This window comes from Condylura cristata, unplaced genomic scaffold, assembly GCF_000260355.1.
Source record: "Condylura cristata isolate star-nosed mole 26May11 unplaced genomic scaffold, ConCri1.0 scaffold00015, whole genome shotgun sequence".
NCBI classification, from domain to species: domain Eukaryota; kingdom Metazoa; phylum Chordata; class Mammalia; order Eulipotyphla; family Talpidae; genus Condylura; species Condylura cristata.
The window spans coordinates 48,897,359-48,914,100 of record NW_004567116.1 but is presented as its reverse complement, the minus strand read 5'-3'; the positions used below and the strand labels follow the sequence as shown (position 1 = coordinate 48,914,100).

General features: G+C 41.2%; 1 protein-coding gene across 1 annotated transcript in view; it reads left to right on the top strand.

The window, feature by feature from the left end:
- The window catches only part of ME3 (malic enzyme 3, NADP(+)-dependent, mitochondrial), a 189,255-nt gene that overhangs the window by 116,248 nt on the left and 56,265 nt on the right, over nt 1-16,742 (top strand). The window contains exons 4-5 of the mRNA XM_004683273.2: nt 7,900-7,975; nt 15,501-15,662. Coding sequence (XP_004683330.1) covers nt 7,900-7,975; nt 15,501-15,662 — 238 coding nt within the window. The remainder of the gene's footprint in view (nt 1-7,899; nt 7,976-15,500; nt 15,663-16,742) is intronic.

Sequence of the window (16,742 nt, the reverse complement as noted above, 5' to 3'; positions counted from 1 at the left end):
TGACAAGTGCTCAGATATCACTGTGGGAGATTCAGCAATTTGGAATCCCCCAAGCAGCTTATAATTCACTCAAACATTAGAAATGTCTCTGTGCTTCAAAGGAGCCATACCAGGAATCATTCATTTTGGGTGTGAAGGGGACAGATTTGGGGCTCTTTCTCAAGGGGAGAAGACAGAATTAAACCTAGCTGTGGCATGCAGAGAGCTCCCTGGCACCTACAACACTGCCCTGTTTTCTGGAAGGGCCATCCAGGGAACCAGGGACAAAGCCAAGGTCTGTGCAATCCTCATGTTAACATCCCCTCTCAGACAGGGAGCCAAGTCAAAGAAATATTAATATTCACATGTTCACAGGGATTTACAGTATGCAGAGTTTTGGGAATTCGCCTACAGAGTCTCTGTGCCTCTGCAGTGGAGAAGTTATTGCTATCATTTTTTTTTCTTACAATATTTGCTTTCTTTCTCAGATGTAGTCCCCATAGAATTTCCACCACCAATTCTCCATGCACCATCTCCATAGTCCCCTGTGCTCTTCCCAACCTCATTTTCTCATTTTGATCCCTTTCTCGTCACCTCCCCCACAGAATATCTCTGACTCATGGTTGTCTGTTTATTTTTGCTTTTTTCTTTGATCCCCTATATTCCTCCTATGAGTGAAATCATCCAATGAAGAGGAAAATAAGGTACAGAGACTTGAGGTCACTTGTCCCAGATCACACACCTAAAAAAGCCACACTTTAAGATTCAGGAGACCTTTTTGAATCTCGCCTCTACCTACTAATCTCATCTATGGAATGATGATGATGCCTATTGAAAGTGTTGTATGGGAATTAAAATAATATGCATTAGGGACCTAAGAGAACCCTGGATCAGAGATATCCCCCAAAAGCCTATTGGATGGATTGATGGGTGGACAAGTGAATAGTGATTGAGTGAAGGAATACTGTCTTTTTGTGATTTCTTTACCCTTTCAGACTGTCCTTAACCTCACTCTCATTGAATATTAATTCTTGCAGGAAACATGTGAAAGTTTTAGTCTTAACTTGTGTGATCAAGGCTTTTTTCTTCTTTTCTTCATTTATGCATACAGAACTGGGGTACAGACCAGAGGTGCAGGGACAGTGAGAGAATTCAGCTGAGACAGAATGGGGAACAGAACAGGCAGACTGATGAAGTACACTACTGAGGGGAGCAGCAGGAGAGGCAGGAGAGGTCTGCTGCACCATGTCGGTCACCTCCTGGGCCAGGGATCAAACTCACATTGAAGTGTGCTGAGGCCAGCTTTGCAATGCTGCACTCCAATTCACTGCACCACCAGGGAAGGCCCCTGAGGATGTTATTATTTTGCCCTCACTCAGTGAGCCACAAAACAAAATATTTTCAACCAAGCTCTATGAGTGCCTTCCTGTTTCACTGAAGGAACTTATATCTGCCAGTCATGACTTCTGACAAATGTGCATATTAACCTGGTGTAATTCTAGTTAGAATATGAATTAATTCGCTGCTAACATTTGCTGAACAGTAGCTATCAGCCAAGTACCTCAATGGGAATTTTGCCAAGATTTCAACCCACCTTGTCTGACACCCAAGCTTCCATTCAAACACTTACTAACTCAGCAACATAGTTTCTGCCTTTTGTTGAATATGCATATATTAAGCATGTAATATCATATAAACAAGCTCTCTAAATCCGCATTGTCTTAAACTGACTCTTAAAAGAAAGATATGAGGCAGGAGGTATCCGGGAATCCATTTTACAAAGCAGAAACTGAAACTTAAGGAAGGGAAGTAACTAGAACATAGTCACCTAGCTAGAGAGTTAAACAGGCTTTGAGACCAGGTGCTTGTAGTTGCAAAACTCCTACCTTTAACTCTAAGTCTATGCTACCTTCCAAATCTCATGACAATTTCCATTCCAGCCTCAGGGATTCCTGTGGATATGATGTCTCAGAGTAAGACCAAACAGGTGTTAAGTAGGAAATGACTATAGATCACCAGGAAAATAGGTTGCTGGAGGTATCAAAGAGATTGTCCTTCCTGAACTGCTGTAGATACAGTTCTGACAGGAAATGGGTAGTCAGCCAGGCAAGAAACCCGGAAGGATCTTGTTGAACGTGCAATCCATTTAGATTATCATCACATTCTCTCACTTTGTACATTTTACTTCCTCATCAACAAGCATCAAAAAAAAAAATTGATATTTGGCCCCAGTGTGCATCACTCTCTGGTATATTTCACTCTGCACTTTTAGCTATTTGTCAGGAAGGAAACAGATACAGGGAGAAAACAGGTAGTCTGGGTCAATGGAGAGAACACTAAACTCTGGACACTGGCCCAAGCAGGGTCTGCCGCTTAAGAGCTCATGGCCTCGGGTAGGTCACCTAACCTCCCTAGTCTGCAACCTGCTTATTTATAGAAAGAGAACTTTGAAACAGGTATCTGCAAATCCCCATTCAAGGCAAGCCTTTTAGGATCATTTGTAGCTACAGTTAATACATGGAAAACTATTTTAAGGAAAGATCAAAACCTCTTAATTTCAAAGGAAGTTATTTTTTCTGTGTGATCTGTAAGACGTGAAATTACACATGCAAAAAAAAATACATGAGAAAAAGCATCTTGAGGAATGTTTCCTTCCACGTTTCCTTTACTTAAGGAAGTAAAGAAACTAGTATAGTCACCTACCTAGAAAGAGTAATAGACAACACCAAAAGTAACTTTTGAAAGTTTAATAGCTCAAACTTAAATGTAGAAATGTTCATTTTAAGTGGAAAGGATATCCTATCTTTCTTATCTTCCACAAAGAGTCTATTTTAATGTACCAGATAGTTTCTATAATCACAATTCCCCTGTTTTTAAAATTAATTACAGAAGAGTTTTGCTAAGATCTGAAATAGTGCTAAGGATCATTACTAAGCTGCTACGTGGTAAGAGAAAGTTGAGACCCAAGTTGTTTGAGTAAGGAACATTTCCAGAACAGGCCAAGTGAAGAGATCAAGAGGGCAGGAATGCGTCACTGGGATTAGTTAGTGTGGGGAGACTTCCCCAAGGTCGCTGGTGAGTCATCAGTGAACCTTGGGCTGGGAAAGAATTGGCCTCCTTGTCAGCATTATTATTCCATGTGACTAGCTCATGATGACCTGAGGGGAAATTGTTTATGGCTATTAGAGGTACAGTTGTGGAAAAATAGCAACTGGCCTAGACACACCTCTAAGGAAACTTCAGGTCAGCCTCAGAGCAGCAGCAGTTCTGGGAGTTAAAGGTGGTTCTTTAACAGGTTCCACACTTACAGGCTCAACTTAGCCCTTTTATTCTTCTGCCACCAAAGCAAGTCACCCTACTGAAACATCACAATCCCCACATGTGACTGCATTTCTTATATAGGGGAGTCATTGAGGTTCATTATTATCAAACTTAGACTTCCTCGAGATGATCCTCAGAAATAAGTTCCAAGAAGCCAACCCAAAGATTAGTTTGTATTGATTAATACAACTGAGAGCCCCACATTTTCCCCTTCAATGTTATAAAAGGAATGCTATAACTTCCGTTCTTGGGTTCTGGGGTTTTACTCTTCTCTGGTCTGATCACCTGCCTCCATAGTTGTATTTTCCCACTCAAAGCCATAGGACACACCACAGCCAGCAAAGCCCAGTCCAGCATAACACAGGCCAGTCCAGCTGATATGGAGCATAATGCAATATAGCAACCGTGAATATTGCCTTCACTACAAGTTGATTCAATACTTTTTATCTTCATCCCTCAACCCACATTATCATTATTATAGCTCAATTATTCACTTTTCCAATATTCCAGAAATGATATATCCAGCATCAAATTCTGGGCCTAGTGAAGCCAACAACAAAATTAACTCAGATCTTGTCCTGATGAAGCTTGCAGTCCAATGAGGTTACTAGCCAAATAACCACATAAATCAAAATATTCAATTTGTGTAATGTAGAGATGAAAGACTTAGAATATATAACAGAGAGAACAGGGAGATTTACCTTGACTTGGAAATCATCAGAGAAAAATGAGAAGAAATTAACTAAACAAAAACTGACAGGAAGCAAAGTATGCCGAGCAAAAGGAAAGTCATGTGAACTGATCCTGGGGTTAAGAAAGTCATGGCAGATGCAGCAGTGGATGGACAATCTTTGACTATGACTGCAGAAAGAAGGCTGAAACAAAGGTTGACTAAAACGTGGTCACAAAGGGTGAAATAGGTGAACCACATTGAAGATGTGTATCTTTATGCTAAGAATGATAGTAAGAAGTCTTAGCACAAGTGAAAATACAGTAAGACTTTGATTTCAAGAGCATTGCTCTCTTTATCATAGCATATATGCTGGGAAGATACAAGCTGAGAAGTTAATGTGGCAGTTTAGAGAAGAAATATCAGGAGCCTGGGCCAGGGAGGTGGTATTATGGATAAAGAAATGGATGATGTGGAACTATTTAGTATCAGAATTGAAGGACTTGGCCATAGGTTGTATAAAGAGGAGAGAATATATCAAGAATAATTTAAGAAATGTGTAATTGTTAAATTATTTGAATGGGGACTAATATTCACTGATAAAAGGAACATGAGAAGATACTCAAGTCTTGGATCTTTGTTTGGTCTTGTTTTTGAGTCATAGGCATAGAATATTAGTTCATAAGTTTGTTTTTGAACATGTTAATTCTGGATTGCCTGTGAGATATGAAAAGGGAGTGGTCAGGTAGGCAGTTTAATGTAAATATTAGAACAATGCTCTAAAGCCAAGGATGATTTCCTCCCAGAGAACACTTGACAATGCCTAGAGTCATTTTTGGTCATCACAACAAGATGCATTTCCTACTGGCATCTAGCAAGTAACAACTGAATGTTGTCAAGCATATAGAATTTACAGGACAACCCCACCTCTCACAGCAAAGAATTATCCAACCAAAAATGTTAATAGTGACAAATGTGAGCAACTTTGGTCTACAAATATTTGAGAGTCATGTCCGAAACCAATAAAAATAGAGAATGACAGTAGAAGAAAAGTGGGGTGGGACAAATTGAGAAAGTATCACACCTAGTAGTCAGCTGACCCATCTGAGAACAGCCAGAGAGAGAGGAGGAAAACTCAAAGATATGTAGCCTCACAGAAGTCACAGTCTGAGTGAGAGTGGTTAAAAGTGTTAAACGCTACTGAAGGGACAAAATAAGGGCTAGAAAATTCTTATTTAGTATTTAGTAATTTGGAAACCTTAGCAAGTCAGTGGTGGAATATTATATTGAAAAAATATATATTGCAGTGGAAGGAGAATGTTAGAGACAATTATATTAAATATGGCTCCAGGAGGGAAGAGAGAAAAAAGAAATTCCAGTCGTGGCTGAGATATCTAGAGGAGTTTGGGATTCAGTGGTAATTTTGTTGTTTTAAAGTTTAAAAAAAACTTTATTTTTTTATTTTTATTGTGGAAAATGTCTAACATATATAAAGGAGGCAGATCCTTGCAATGAACCTCTATGAGCATCAGTTCTGTGGACTCTAGATTCTTTTTTAGTCCCCAGAAGAGCAATTTATTCTTTAAGAGAGAGCATATGTGGCTGTACTCAAATTCTAAGTTCTGTCCCTACAGAACTTACAGTTCTTTTAGCATCCACTTACAAGTTGTCATGCCAGACCCTTGTGTATATGCATCACTGAATGGACAACCTATGATTTGGGCAGGACTCTTACCCAAACTGAGGAGTTTCTCCTCTTTGCAATAAATACCTTCCAGAATTCCCCCTTCACTTTGGACTGCTCTTCAACCCCATCTCTGTTCTCTGACACCTCAAACTAATAAGACTTAGATTTTCCTGCTTCCCCAAGTTCCTCAGGCTAAAAGTCCCAAATTTACAGTGTACAGTCAATACTTAAACAGCTGGGAATGAAAGGGGTAAGAATCTAGAACCCTAACTTGGGTGGGTCCCAGTCCAAAACCCAGGTTTAATTTATATTTGGCCCTCCATATCTGTGGTTCAGTATCTGCAGAATAAACCAAATTCCATCCATAGCTAATTGAATTCGTGAATGCAAAATCCACAAATGTGGAACCCACAGATAGAAAAACATTTGTAAATATGTGGATCTGAAAATTTCAAGCCTATATTTTTCAGTAGTCAACTATGATTCTTATTTCCAAAGATAAATTTCCCTGTAGCTTCTGCCTGCTTTTGACCAACTTCCACTTCCTTAAATATATATATATGTTTAAATTTTACAACATAGTACCATGCATTCCTTATAATATTAGCACTTCTGTTGTGGTTATCTAAAGAAAGGTTATCCTGTCCGAATAATGTGCCACTACCAGAAACCAGAAGTAAGATGCATCATAACTCAGGGCTGTTGTGAGGTGGGGTAGAGGGGAGAAAAGAAAAGGAGAGAGAGAGAAAGAATTATCCTCTGTATAAAGTTCTATAATATTCTTTGGAACAGGAAGAGCAAAGTAGTTGGCTGTAGAGGCAGAAGCTTGTAATTCTGGTGGTAGAAACCTGCCAGAGATGCCCTCCAATGGCTTCTTATGGCATCATAGGTGAGATCACTAATGATGAGGATGAAAAGGCAAGAGAGTTGGAAATTTGGGATCTGATAAATTTTTAAAATAGTCTTTTCAAGGAGAAAGATAAACACTATCTAATTTCAAACATGTGCTACATAAAGAAACAAAACAAATGAACTAAATAAAACAAACAAAAAAACCTCCAAGTCTATAAGAATAAAATAGTAGTTGCCAGAAGGAAGGAGGAAGAGAGGTAAGTAAGTTAGGCACCAGGGGTCATGTCTATGGTGATAGATGAAAACAAGAATGCAGTCAGAAGATATCATACCCAGATGTTGACTGAAGAGGCTGTCCATCTGAAGCCAATATAATGTTAATGCCATAAATCAATATTACTTCAAAAAAATAAATTAATAAAAATATATACATACATACAATAGTCTTTGCAGAATGGAAAGGATGAAATTTGAAAAGGATGAAATTTGTGAGAAGAAGGACAGGTTGAGAATCCCCCTGAGCTGACAGTGATTAATCTATAGTGGTACCAGTCACCCTGCCCTGACAGGTTTTGTCCTCATGCATTTGAATGCTTGCATTAAAGTGTACAGGAAGCAGAAAATGAATTTATTCAGGGTTGGAGTTTTTATAAGACTGGTGAGGCCAAAGAGCAGTGCCAAGGATATTTATAATGATGACTAGGGCATGATTTGAACACCTTATAGAGCCATGAAAAGCATATTTTGGAAGTCCTTTGGTTAAGCAAGGCAGAGAGAATTGGGAAAACTATCTCCCTACACCTCCCAGCCTGCAAAACAGATTGAGCTTTTAACCCTGGCATTTATGAGGAAAAGCCACTCTCTTGGGCACATCTAACAAAAAGAAAAGAAAGTGCTACAATCTATTGGTCATTCCCTGCACCCAGCCCAGAACACATATTCCCTGTCTTGGATCTCAAGTCCACCTACCTAGGTCTAATTATTAAAAGTTCTAAGTTGAGTAAATAAATTTGTTCCATACTGCTACCCTTACAAATATGACTTCATGATTGGATGGGAATTTAGAATGCTCAGATTTTAATGAAGCAGGAAAAGGGAGCAGTCCTTTTCACACTGCAAGGGGCCTCATATACACGCCAACCCATGTGTCCAAGTTCCAGTCATAGCCACAGGCCCGTGTGTCCACACACAGTAGTGTTACCCTGCAAGGATCTTGCCTCTGGAAAGGAATAATCAGACAGTAATAAAGCAGGACTCTGAACTTTTAGGGTGTGGGGAAAAGACCCAAACTTATGTCTCTGGATAAATTAAGAGACACAATGACACACAGTACTGGAGGTCTTTGCTCTGTACCTAGTCTGACTGTCTCTCTGTGTTCTGTTTCTCCTAGCGGGCTGTTTATCACCATCCATGACAAAGGCCACATTGCAACAATGCTGAACTCTTGGCCAGAAGATGACATTAAGGTATGACCCTGTTCTCTTTGCTGGTGTGCTATTGTTGGGTGAATCCTTTCATCTTGGACCTCAGTCATTCCCATTTATAAAAAAGAGCCGGATAAATGCTGAAGACAAGAAGCTGCATCCCTTTCTCAGACCTGGATCACAGGCCTGTCATAGCCAAACACAAATGCACCTCGAGCAGAAGTTGAATTAAGCAAACACGATGCGAAATTTAGTAATGGTCATAGTAGTGTCGTAGTCTGATGATATGTCTTGAATTTGATGACAACCTGCTAAGTCATACTGGCAGGGGCGAAAGACAAACACTGGATGGTTTTCATTCATACTACATAAAGAAACAAAATGCATAAATAAACAAAAACAGTCCTATAGACTATAAGAATAAGAACATATTTACCAAAAAGGAGGGCATAGGTAAATTGTATAAAACAGGTCAATGGTATGGAGAAGGGTGGTCAAATTAATATAATACATACAGATGTTGATTTATCATGATTAACCCCTGAAACTTATGTAATGTTATAGTGTGATATTACTTAAATAATAAATAAACACTGCCAGTTTCCATGGATACAGAAAAATCAGAGTAAGACCCTCTTCTTCAGCAGCTGACTTTTTATGAGGAAAACAAAAAAGACACACAAAGACTAACAAGGATGAAGGAACTTGATCAGAGATGAAGGAAACATCCAGAAAAGAGCTGGTGTTCAAAGAGGCAGAGATGGCTTTTAACCTGAGGGAGCACTGGGAAGAATTTGAGGAGAGGTCGCTTTAGAGCAGGGACTTGAACAGAAGGGTAGAGTTTGTAGTTAAGTCCTGGAGAGGGCAGAATGTATTATGGAAATAATCTGCACCAAGAGAAAAAGTCTATGATGAGAAAAGCCTTCACACCTGAGTGGACACAGGAGTGTAGGTGGGAAGGGGCAGGGGGGGGATTGTACAGTGGGGGCTAGATAATCAGAGTGGCAAAATAAATGTGGTGTTTCTTCCTGCGTTACCCAGCAAAGCGTCTACAAATTACCAGAGTCAGAGCCTCTCTCACCAGTTCTGGGTCTGGCCATCCACCACCACAAATACAAACAAAAGAACCTCTCAAAAGAAAGAGAAGAAAACAATATATTCTAACCTGTGGGGGAGAGAGAGAGAGAAAAGTTCCCCTGACCAGGCAGCCGGCAAGGTGGAGTCGCAGTTACAAGAGCGGGCAGGGTGTGGCAGGGATTCGCTGCTGCAGAGGTCGGGGCTCCCCTATCCGGGGAGGTGGGTAGGAAAGCCCACCCACCCAGCAGGGCAGGTGCCTTCCACAGTAGCTCCAGCAACAACAAAAGAAGAGGAGAGCCATATACCTCACTCCATTTTAAAGGCTCACAACAGCGACTGCTCAGCTCCGCCTCCTTCACAGAAGCTCAGGATGTCGCAGTGTAGATGGGACTGAGATGCTGCACAGTTGTCAGACCGGGTCCTTTCTGGCTCAGGGGGTGGAGCTCAGCCCCTCATCTGCATCAAGCCACTCTAACACCTAGAGTGTCAATTTTGCTCAAAAAGTTTAAGGAGAAGACAATTTTATATAATAAACAAGGTATGTCAAATGTAAAATTAGGGCTAATTTTAAACTAGCATGCAGCCTTATAGAAATCTGTTAGCATCTATATAACTATATCCCCAGATTACCTCTGGCCAAAGGGGCTTCTACAGAAGAGTCTGAGGGCATGTAGCATATATTATTGTCACTTCTGCAAATAAAATGAAGGGGAAAATGATGTAAAGATAAACTGTTATAAAAAAAATGAAGGAAAAATGCAAAACATTTGTTGGTGCCTGGTGAGGGTGTTTCTGGCACATGCGCTGGGAGGTGCTGGAGCTCACTGAACCCCTGCAAGTGCCTCCCAGGGCAGTACCCACCCCCTCTTGCCTGGCCTAGGAAGTTGAGGTTCTATATCATTGCTTTTTTCTCCAAAACCTCTTCCTTCCATTCCTGCGGTGCCCTGTGCCTCCTCTGTCCCTAGCACCAAGTACATCTACACTCTACTTACCTGGCTTGGTAGCCCTCTCACTCCAGATCTTTGAAATAAGTGGCAGCATTCAGGACAAGAGCAGGTGGAGCAGGATCTTGACCCTCAGAACCAGGCCCAAGCCATAGCCAATGCCCCTGGACTCCAGTCCTGCGCACAGAGAAGGGCTCATTTCATTCCTCTGTGTGTGGGTATGAGGCTGCTCTGTGTTTCTCATTCCTGTCCATCTGCTTACTGTCCAGTTACATGCAAGTAACTGCAGATGCTGTAGAATTTGGCCCTACTCCCAGAAGAAGCAAGCGTGTCTAGGATGAATTTATAATAAAATCTTAAGGATTTTAAAGGGAGCCAGCAACCCTCAACAAATAAATCTATCCAGATTTCCCTGCATAGTCACACTGCTGAAATCCTACAAACACCTTCCGGACAGTTCGATCTTGTGTGACTTTGTACACAGTAGGTGCTCAGTACTCGCTTGCTGAACTGGAAGGAAGGCAGCTATGCTAACCACTATACCACCAACGCCGACACGCTTGCTGAACTGAATGAACTCAGTGAATGGACTTGTTGAGCATCTTTCCATACCAGGCACCGTTCCAAGAGCACAGAGGTGGGGTCTCCACCAACATATAATTTGGTTTTGTTCAAGTTATGAGAAATTAAGAATGACAAAAAGATACCTCTACTCAATCAATAAGAGAAAGTCTCTCCTATACTGACATAGGACTTGGTCAGGGGCTCATGGGGCGGATTTCAGTTTCCAACTGATTCTCTTGTTAGGGTTCAACTTACCAGAGTGCAACCACAGCCCTGCCAGGAGAGATGCAGAATAGGAAGCACAGTGCTGACCCCAAATTGCTTCACTCAAGTTAAGAAACCAGCATATGAATTCCAAATACCTTAGCTGCTAAATATCCACTGACTTCAACAGATTTCAATTACCTTTCAAATACTAGGTGCTAATTACCAGGAGATGGAGATGGCAACTTTCATGATTTTAGAAGAGTGTCAGGGATTTGGGGGTCACCATGGAAGAACTGGGACACATGCAGGCCTCAAATAAAGCTAAACACCCAGAACCTCTGAGGGAAGCAGAAGGTATGGGAATCTCAACCATCTGTAATCCAACAACCATTTCACCAACATCTGCTTTGGAAGCTTTCCCTGGAGCTTCAGGGTGTGGGGGCCCATCCCCGCGAGGGCACCGCCTACTGGAGACTGGCCTGTAAACAACTGCAATAGAACGAGCAGGGAGGAACCCACAGATGAGGAACATTCAAGTGACTGGCTGACCGCGCTCCCTGTGAATGTCTAAGCCCACCTCCACCCTCCAACCCTTTATCCTGTTTTTCTGCAGAGAAAACTCTGCTTGACCAGTAACATGTCCAAGAATCAGCTTCTGCATTTGCAATCAGACAGACCTGGGTTCTGGTCTCGAATCTCCAAATTACCTGCTGTCGTGTGCAGATAAACTCCCTGAGCTTTTGCTTCCCTAGTGTGAGCATTAACTATGACAAGGTCTGTGTAATGCTGACGGGCATGTGAGCAAGTATCTGTAGCAAGCACTGCAGTGCAGGGAAGAGTTTGCAGAGGTCTCAGAGAATCCCAAAGAATAAGGGCCCCTACCTTGGGAATCATGGGCCACAAACAGGCAACCAGCTGATTTGGTCCTTGGTTTGATCCTCAATGTTTGAAAATTTTGAACTTGTAGGCAACATTTTAAAATTAGGTTTCATCTTTAAAAATGGAGTTATGGCCTCTCTGGAAAAAGCAGATGCACCGAATATTTGGCTTATACTTTGGCAAGTAAATAAGTGAATTAGAGCTGACCAGATTACCCCGAATAACCCAGCCCCCACTCTGTCCTGTCCACTTGCATTTTACAGGAGGTTATTTTCCTCACCCTCTGGACTGTCCTTTAAAGTTTCAGAATATTCTAAACCACAGACTCTCTTGTATGCTGGAGTTTTTTTCTCCAGTTGCCTTAAAAGAGGAGGTAAAGGTCTCTCTTCCTAGGTAGGGACTTTGCTCATTCTACCACTCCTACATCATGGAGCTGAGACTTCCCTCACCTCACTTTCATTCCCACCATCACCACGATCAGATCTGGGTAGAAAATCCAAAATCCAAAATCCATGGTGTAGAATAGCAGGGGTGTGCCTTTTCTCAGATGAACATGTGAGGTTAAGTAAATTGCCTGCACTCACTCATGAAAAAAAAAATGTTGTCACCAGAGCCCTTTGATTTAGTGGGGAGGTAATTTTTTAAGGCATGGTTTTTTTGGCCTCTTGGCTTCTGCTTGACTAGAGAGGGCTGGTTCAAGAGGCACTACTGAATTAATTGGGAAGATAAAAGATGACTTTCTGTGGGTTTCCAGGCAGAAGGCAGTGCCCCAAAGAGAGACGTAAGGAAAGCAGGCTACATGGGAAATAAAGCCAAAGCTCAGGACTGGGGGGCTATGAAGTTGTGTGGGGCCCTCTTGTTCAGAGAGAAGGGGATGGGCCAGCCTCAGAACTGTCCAGCATAAATCACAAAGGGGAGTGAGAACAGCATTCCTGACTCTTTCCCACAGTGGCTATTACCCTGAGCAGGCAGAAGATGCAGCTGAGAACAGGTTTCCCAAGCTCCTATATCTTTCCCTATCTATAGAGTTCTGAAAGCTAAGGAGGAGATGCTGAGAGGCAGCCAGGTAATGGCGCCAAGGAGCATCCTCTGCCACTGGGTATCAGCCACTCAGGTGTTTCAGCTTGGACCAGATTGTAGTGCCAAGTCTTGGCAAAAGGTGAACAGAAAAAGTGAATTTATTTGGTTAAGGCCTGGGGAAATTTGGTAGGACTGTTTGGCATCCAAGTGCAATGTCCGCATCATCTGCTTAGAGATGACAATAGAATGGATGAAGGTGTCAAGGTTGGAATGTTGTTGAACTTCATCAGACCGTCCTAAAAGCTGTCTCCTCTTGGCGTCCCATTCATTCTCACTTATATAACAGATAATAATTGCATGAGCTGACAGTGGTAATGCTGAAATAGTGATAAATCAATCAAAAGTTCTAGTATAAGGGTGAAGGAAGGTGAGTAAATCTGGAGAAAAGGGTCCATTGTGTGTTGGAGAGTACAATTAAGCTTATGAAATAGAACAAAGTGTATGCAAGTGTTTTTGTATTTTTTTTACATCTTTTCTCATTCTGTACATTTTTTCATGTCAGTTGTAATCCTCATGGACTTCCCCCCACCACTTCACCCATGTGCCATCGCCATTGTCCCATGTGCTCTTCCCACCCCGGTTTTAATCCTGTTCCCCTCTCCTCCCCAGTACAATGTCTCTGGTTTATAGCTGTTAGTTGATGTTCATTTTTATTTAATTACAATTACTTTTATTTTCCCTGATCCCTTACATTCCTGCTATGAATGAAACTATCCAGTATGCAGACATTTTATAATGAGGCATGCCTACAACCTAGAAAATTTTATAATTCAGTGCTACTTCAATATTTGAAAGTAAACAAATAAAATTTGGGAACTTCTTTTAAAAGTTCTAGGATATAATCTGCCTCAAACAATAATCATCACTATAATCATAAGAGCAAAGACCATTTACTGATCATTTACTCTACACAAGGCACCTAGTTTAAAAATGAAACATACACTATTTCATCTGTACAATCACCTGATAAATTAGGTGTTATTATTATCCTCATTTTTTAAAAAATTGAAACTCATAAAAGTTATCTGCTGACACAAAATGTATTATCAATGAGGTGTGAATTAATCTAGAATCAAATACTGGTTATCTGACTACAAAATCCTTGCTGTTAATCTTTAAGCTGATTGGTGAGATAAAATGTGCATTTTTTTAAATACTGAGAACTCAAAAGCTATCACCATTAAGTCTTTAAGTAGCACCTAACAGGACTTGGCAAGTAGTAAGTAATTAATAAATGTTTGTGGGAAGCAAGCAAGACTTGTGAACAAGCTTGCTGGTGCTAGACACCCAAGTACTAGGAAAAGTCGCAGAAAATTAGAATGGGCAGAATTTACATTGCTGGGTACTTTGGGGGAGAAAAAAATGTAGAGATGAATGATTGATTATAGGTCATTTCAGAACACCTGGAAGAAATGAGGAGGATTATTGGATTCCCAGGTGCCTCATGGTACGCTTGGGAGGTTATCTAATCTTTCTAAGATAACTAATGTGGAAACATCCAGACCTGGCATGACTAAAACTTAACACATACGTATAGGACATGAAGGTGCTAGAGCCTCAGTTTGTTATGTTGTTAAGTGAGGTAACAACTGAAGGTCTGCCATGGCCATGGGAGATCAGAAGAGATGGTGGTTGCAAGCATTCTCCCTAATGGCAATAAATATTGGACTATTTGGGGGGCTGTTGCAGTCTCCAGAGCCCTATTCCCAAAAACAAAGGAGTGTTTTTAAAGAAATTCAAAACCTATTTTCTACTAAAAGTCAGTGTCAAGCCTTGAGGACTCTCACCCTAGAGACAAAGTACAAGTAAGAAGAGGCTGTGATGGCCCCTTGTTACTGAGTCAAAAACTTCCAGGGCAAGAATTGTGGTCTTTATCCCCCAGACCCATGTTGTCCTTGCACAGATTGGGCTGACCACTATCATACCAGTAGATGAATTGCTTAAAGGACAGCCAGGACGTCCAAGTTCAGAGTTGGTCAGAAGTTCTGACCCAAAACCATTTTCCTACGAGGGGATTGGTGTCCGCATATACTTAATTCATTTAGGAATAGAAGAAACCAGAAGGGTGGAGTGATGCCTAACAACTCTATTGTCACCCCGAGGTATTCTCCATGGCATGACTTTTTGTTTTCTCCTTTCATGCAACCTATACCTCTTTGCTCTCCACCTAGCACCTACATACCCCTTCTCTACCCTGGATCTCAACTTCCTTTTGTGTAAAAAGTCATTTGCTCTAGCTGCACCCTAATAAGCAACCTCCTCCTGTCCAGGGTTTAAACAAAGTAACTCCTGTCCCGGAGTGCTGCTCTGATGCACTCATACTTTCCTCCCAGAGTCCTCATTATAAGTATGTATGTTCCATCTCTCTTTGTGTCCTCTGGACTCATGTATATGTGTTTTTGCAGATAAGCAAGCTCTTTCCCAGGATCTGGCATAGTGTCTTATGTAAAGTAAAAACAAAGTAGGTAAATATGTATTAAATGAATGGAAAAATGGATGCCCATCATAATCATGTAGTTATTTCTATTTTCTCCATCAGTTTCATCAGCTTTGTTTTTTAATTTATTTATTTATATTTTATATCATTGTTTACCTTTATACAATATTTCTTTCTCCTCTCAGGTGTAGTCCCCGTAAAATTCCCACCACCTAGTCACCCATGCACCATCACCATAGTTCCTTGTCCTGTTTTATCCTCCAGTATCTTCTGTCATTCCAGTGAGCATTCACTGTGAGACCTTCTGCACTGAGGCTGCTAAATGAGTGCCTTGTCACCAGAGGTGCTGTTTTGATGGATGTCACTCTGTGTTTTCCAGGCCGTCGTGGTTACTGATGGGGAACGCATCCTGGGCTTGGGAGACCTGGGCTGCTATGGCATGGGCATCCCAGTGGGCAAGTTGGCCCTGTACACCGCATGTGGAGGGGTCAACCCGCAGCAGTGCCTGCCTGTCCTGCTGGATGTTGGCACCAACAATGAGGTAATATGCTTCCTCCTTAGAAACGCTGGGGCCAGAGGTGACAGTTGCTATGGGTGCGGGCACTTTTATGGTTTTTTCTGCATTTATTTTCCGGGCCACTTTCTTCAGGAAGTACAGGAATTAAGAACTCATTTTCCCCTGTTTGCCCATCCCTCTTCCCAACCACTGCTGTGTCTCCTTGTTCCCTACCTTTTTGAGAGCTTTAGTGAATGGTGACCCCTGCCCTGCTTGGGTTTTTTGTTTTGTCTTGTTTTGTTTTTGCTCCCTTGACCCATTGCCCCAGGCAGTTACTATTGCTCTGGAGGCCTCTCTCATCAGTTAAGTGGGTCACTGATAGATACAGAAGTGACTGCTGAACTGAGGGTTTTTCCTGATATTTTAGAGAGTAGTTGCCTCTGTGAAAGGATTTGGACTTCAAACATCAGGACGAGGGCCTGAAATCTCTGAATTTAGCAAATGAGTGTCCTGCAAACCCAGAGAGAAAAAATGACGAAAACAATGGGTGATAATCCACCTGCCGGCTTCAGGTGGGTTGGAATTCAAAGACATCAAACTATAGGCAAGAGTGTGTCTGCTGTGGGTGCCACCATTCTTGGACATGGCATTTGTCTTCCATATTGGTTGTGTATTTTGTGACACAGAACATGAAAAAATAGCCAACAATTCATTCTCAGTGACTTTTAATCAGTTTAAATTCAGTACATGTCATTTAGAAAATGAGAATATTCAGGGTAATGTTACATAATGTCACATAATGTCACATAAACATCATTAATCACTAATTTATCTTGTCATAGATAAACCTTTTCCCTTCCAACCTTTTCCCCCAAGTCTATAAAACCAAAATTTGATTTCTATAGCCTGTACAGATTTTTTATTTTAAATGTAATGTTCATCATGAATTTTCTCCCAAGTCATTAGCATTTCTTCCACAATGTAATTTTAATAGCAACTTGCTATATCAAAATTAATGTTAAAACCCCACTTTAAACTGTATTCTGATACCCATTTTTATACTCTGTTTCCATCTCTGATTAATTACTTTAGATAAATTCCTAAAATTCCTAAAAATGGAAATAA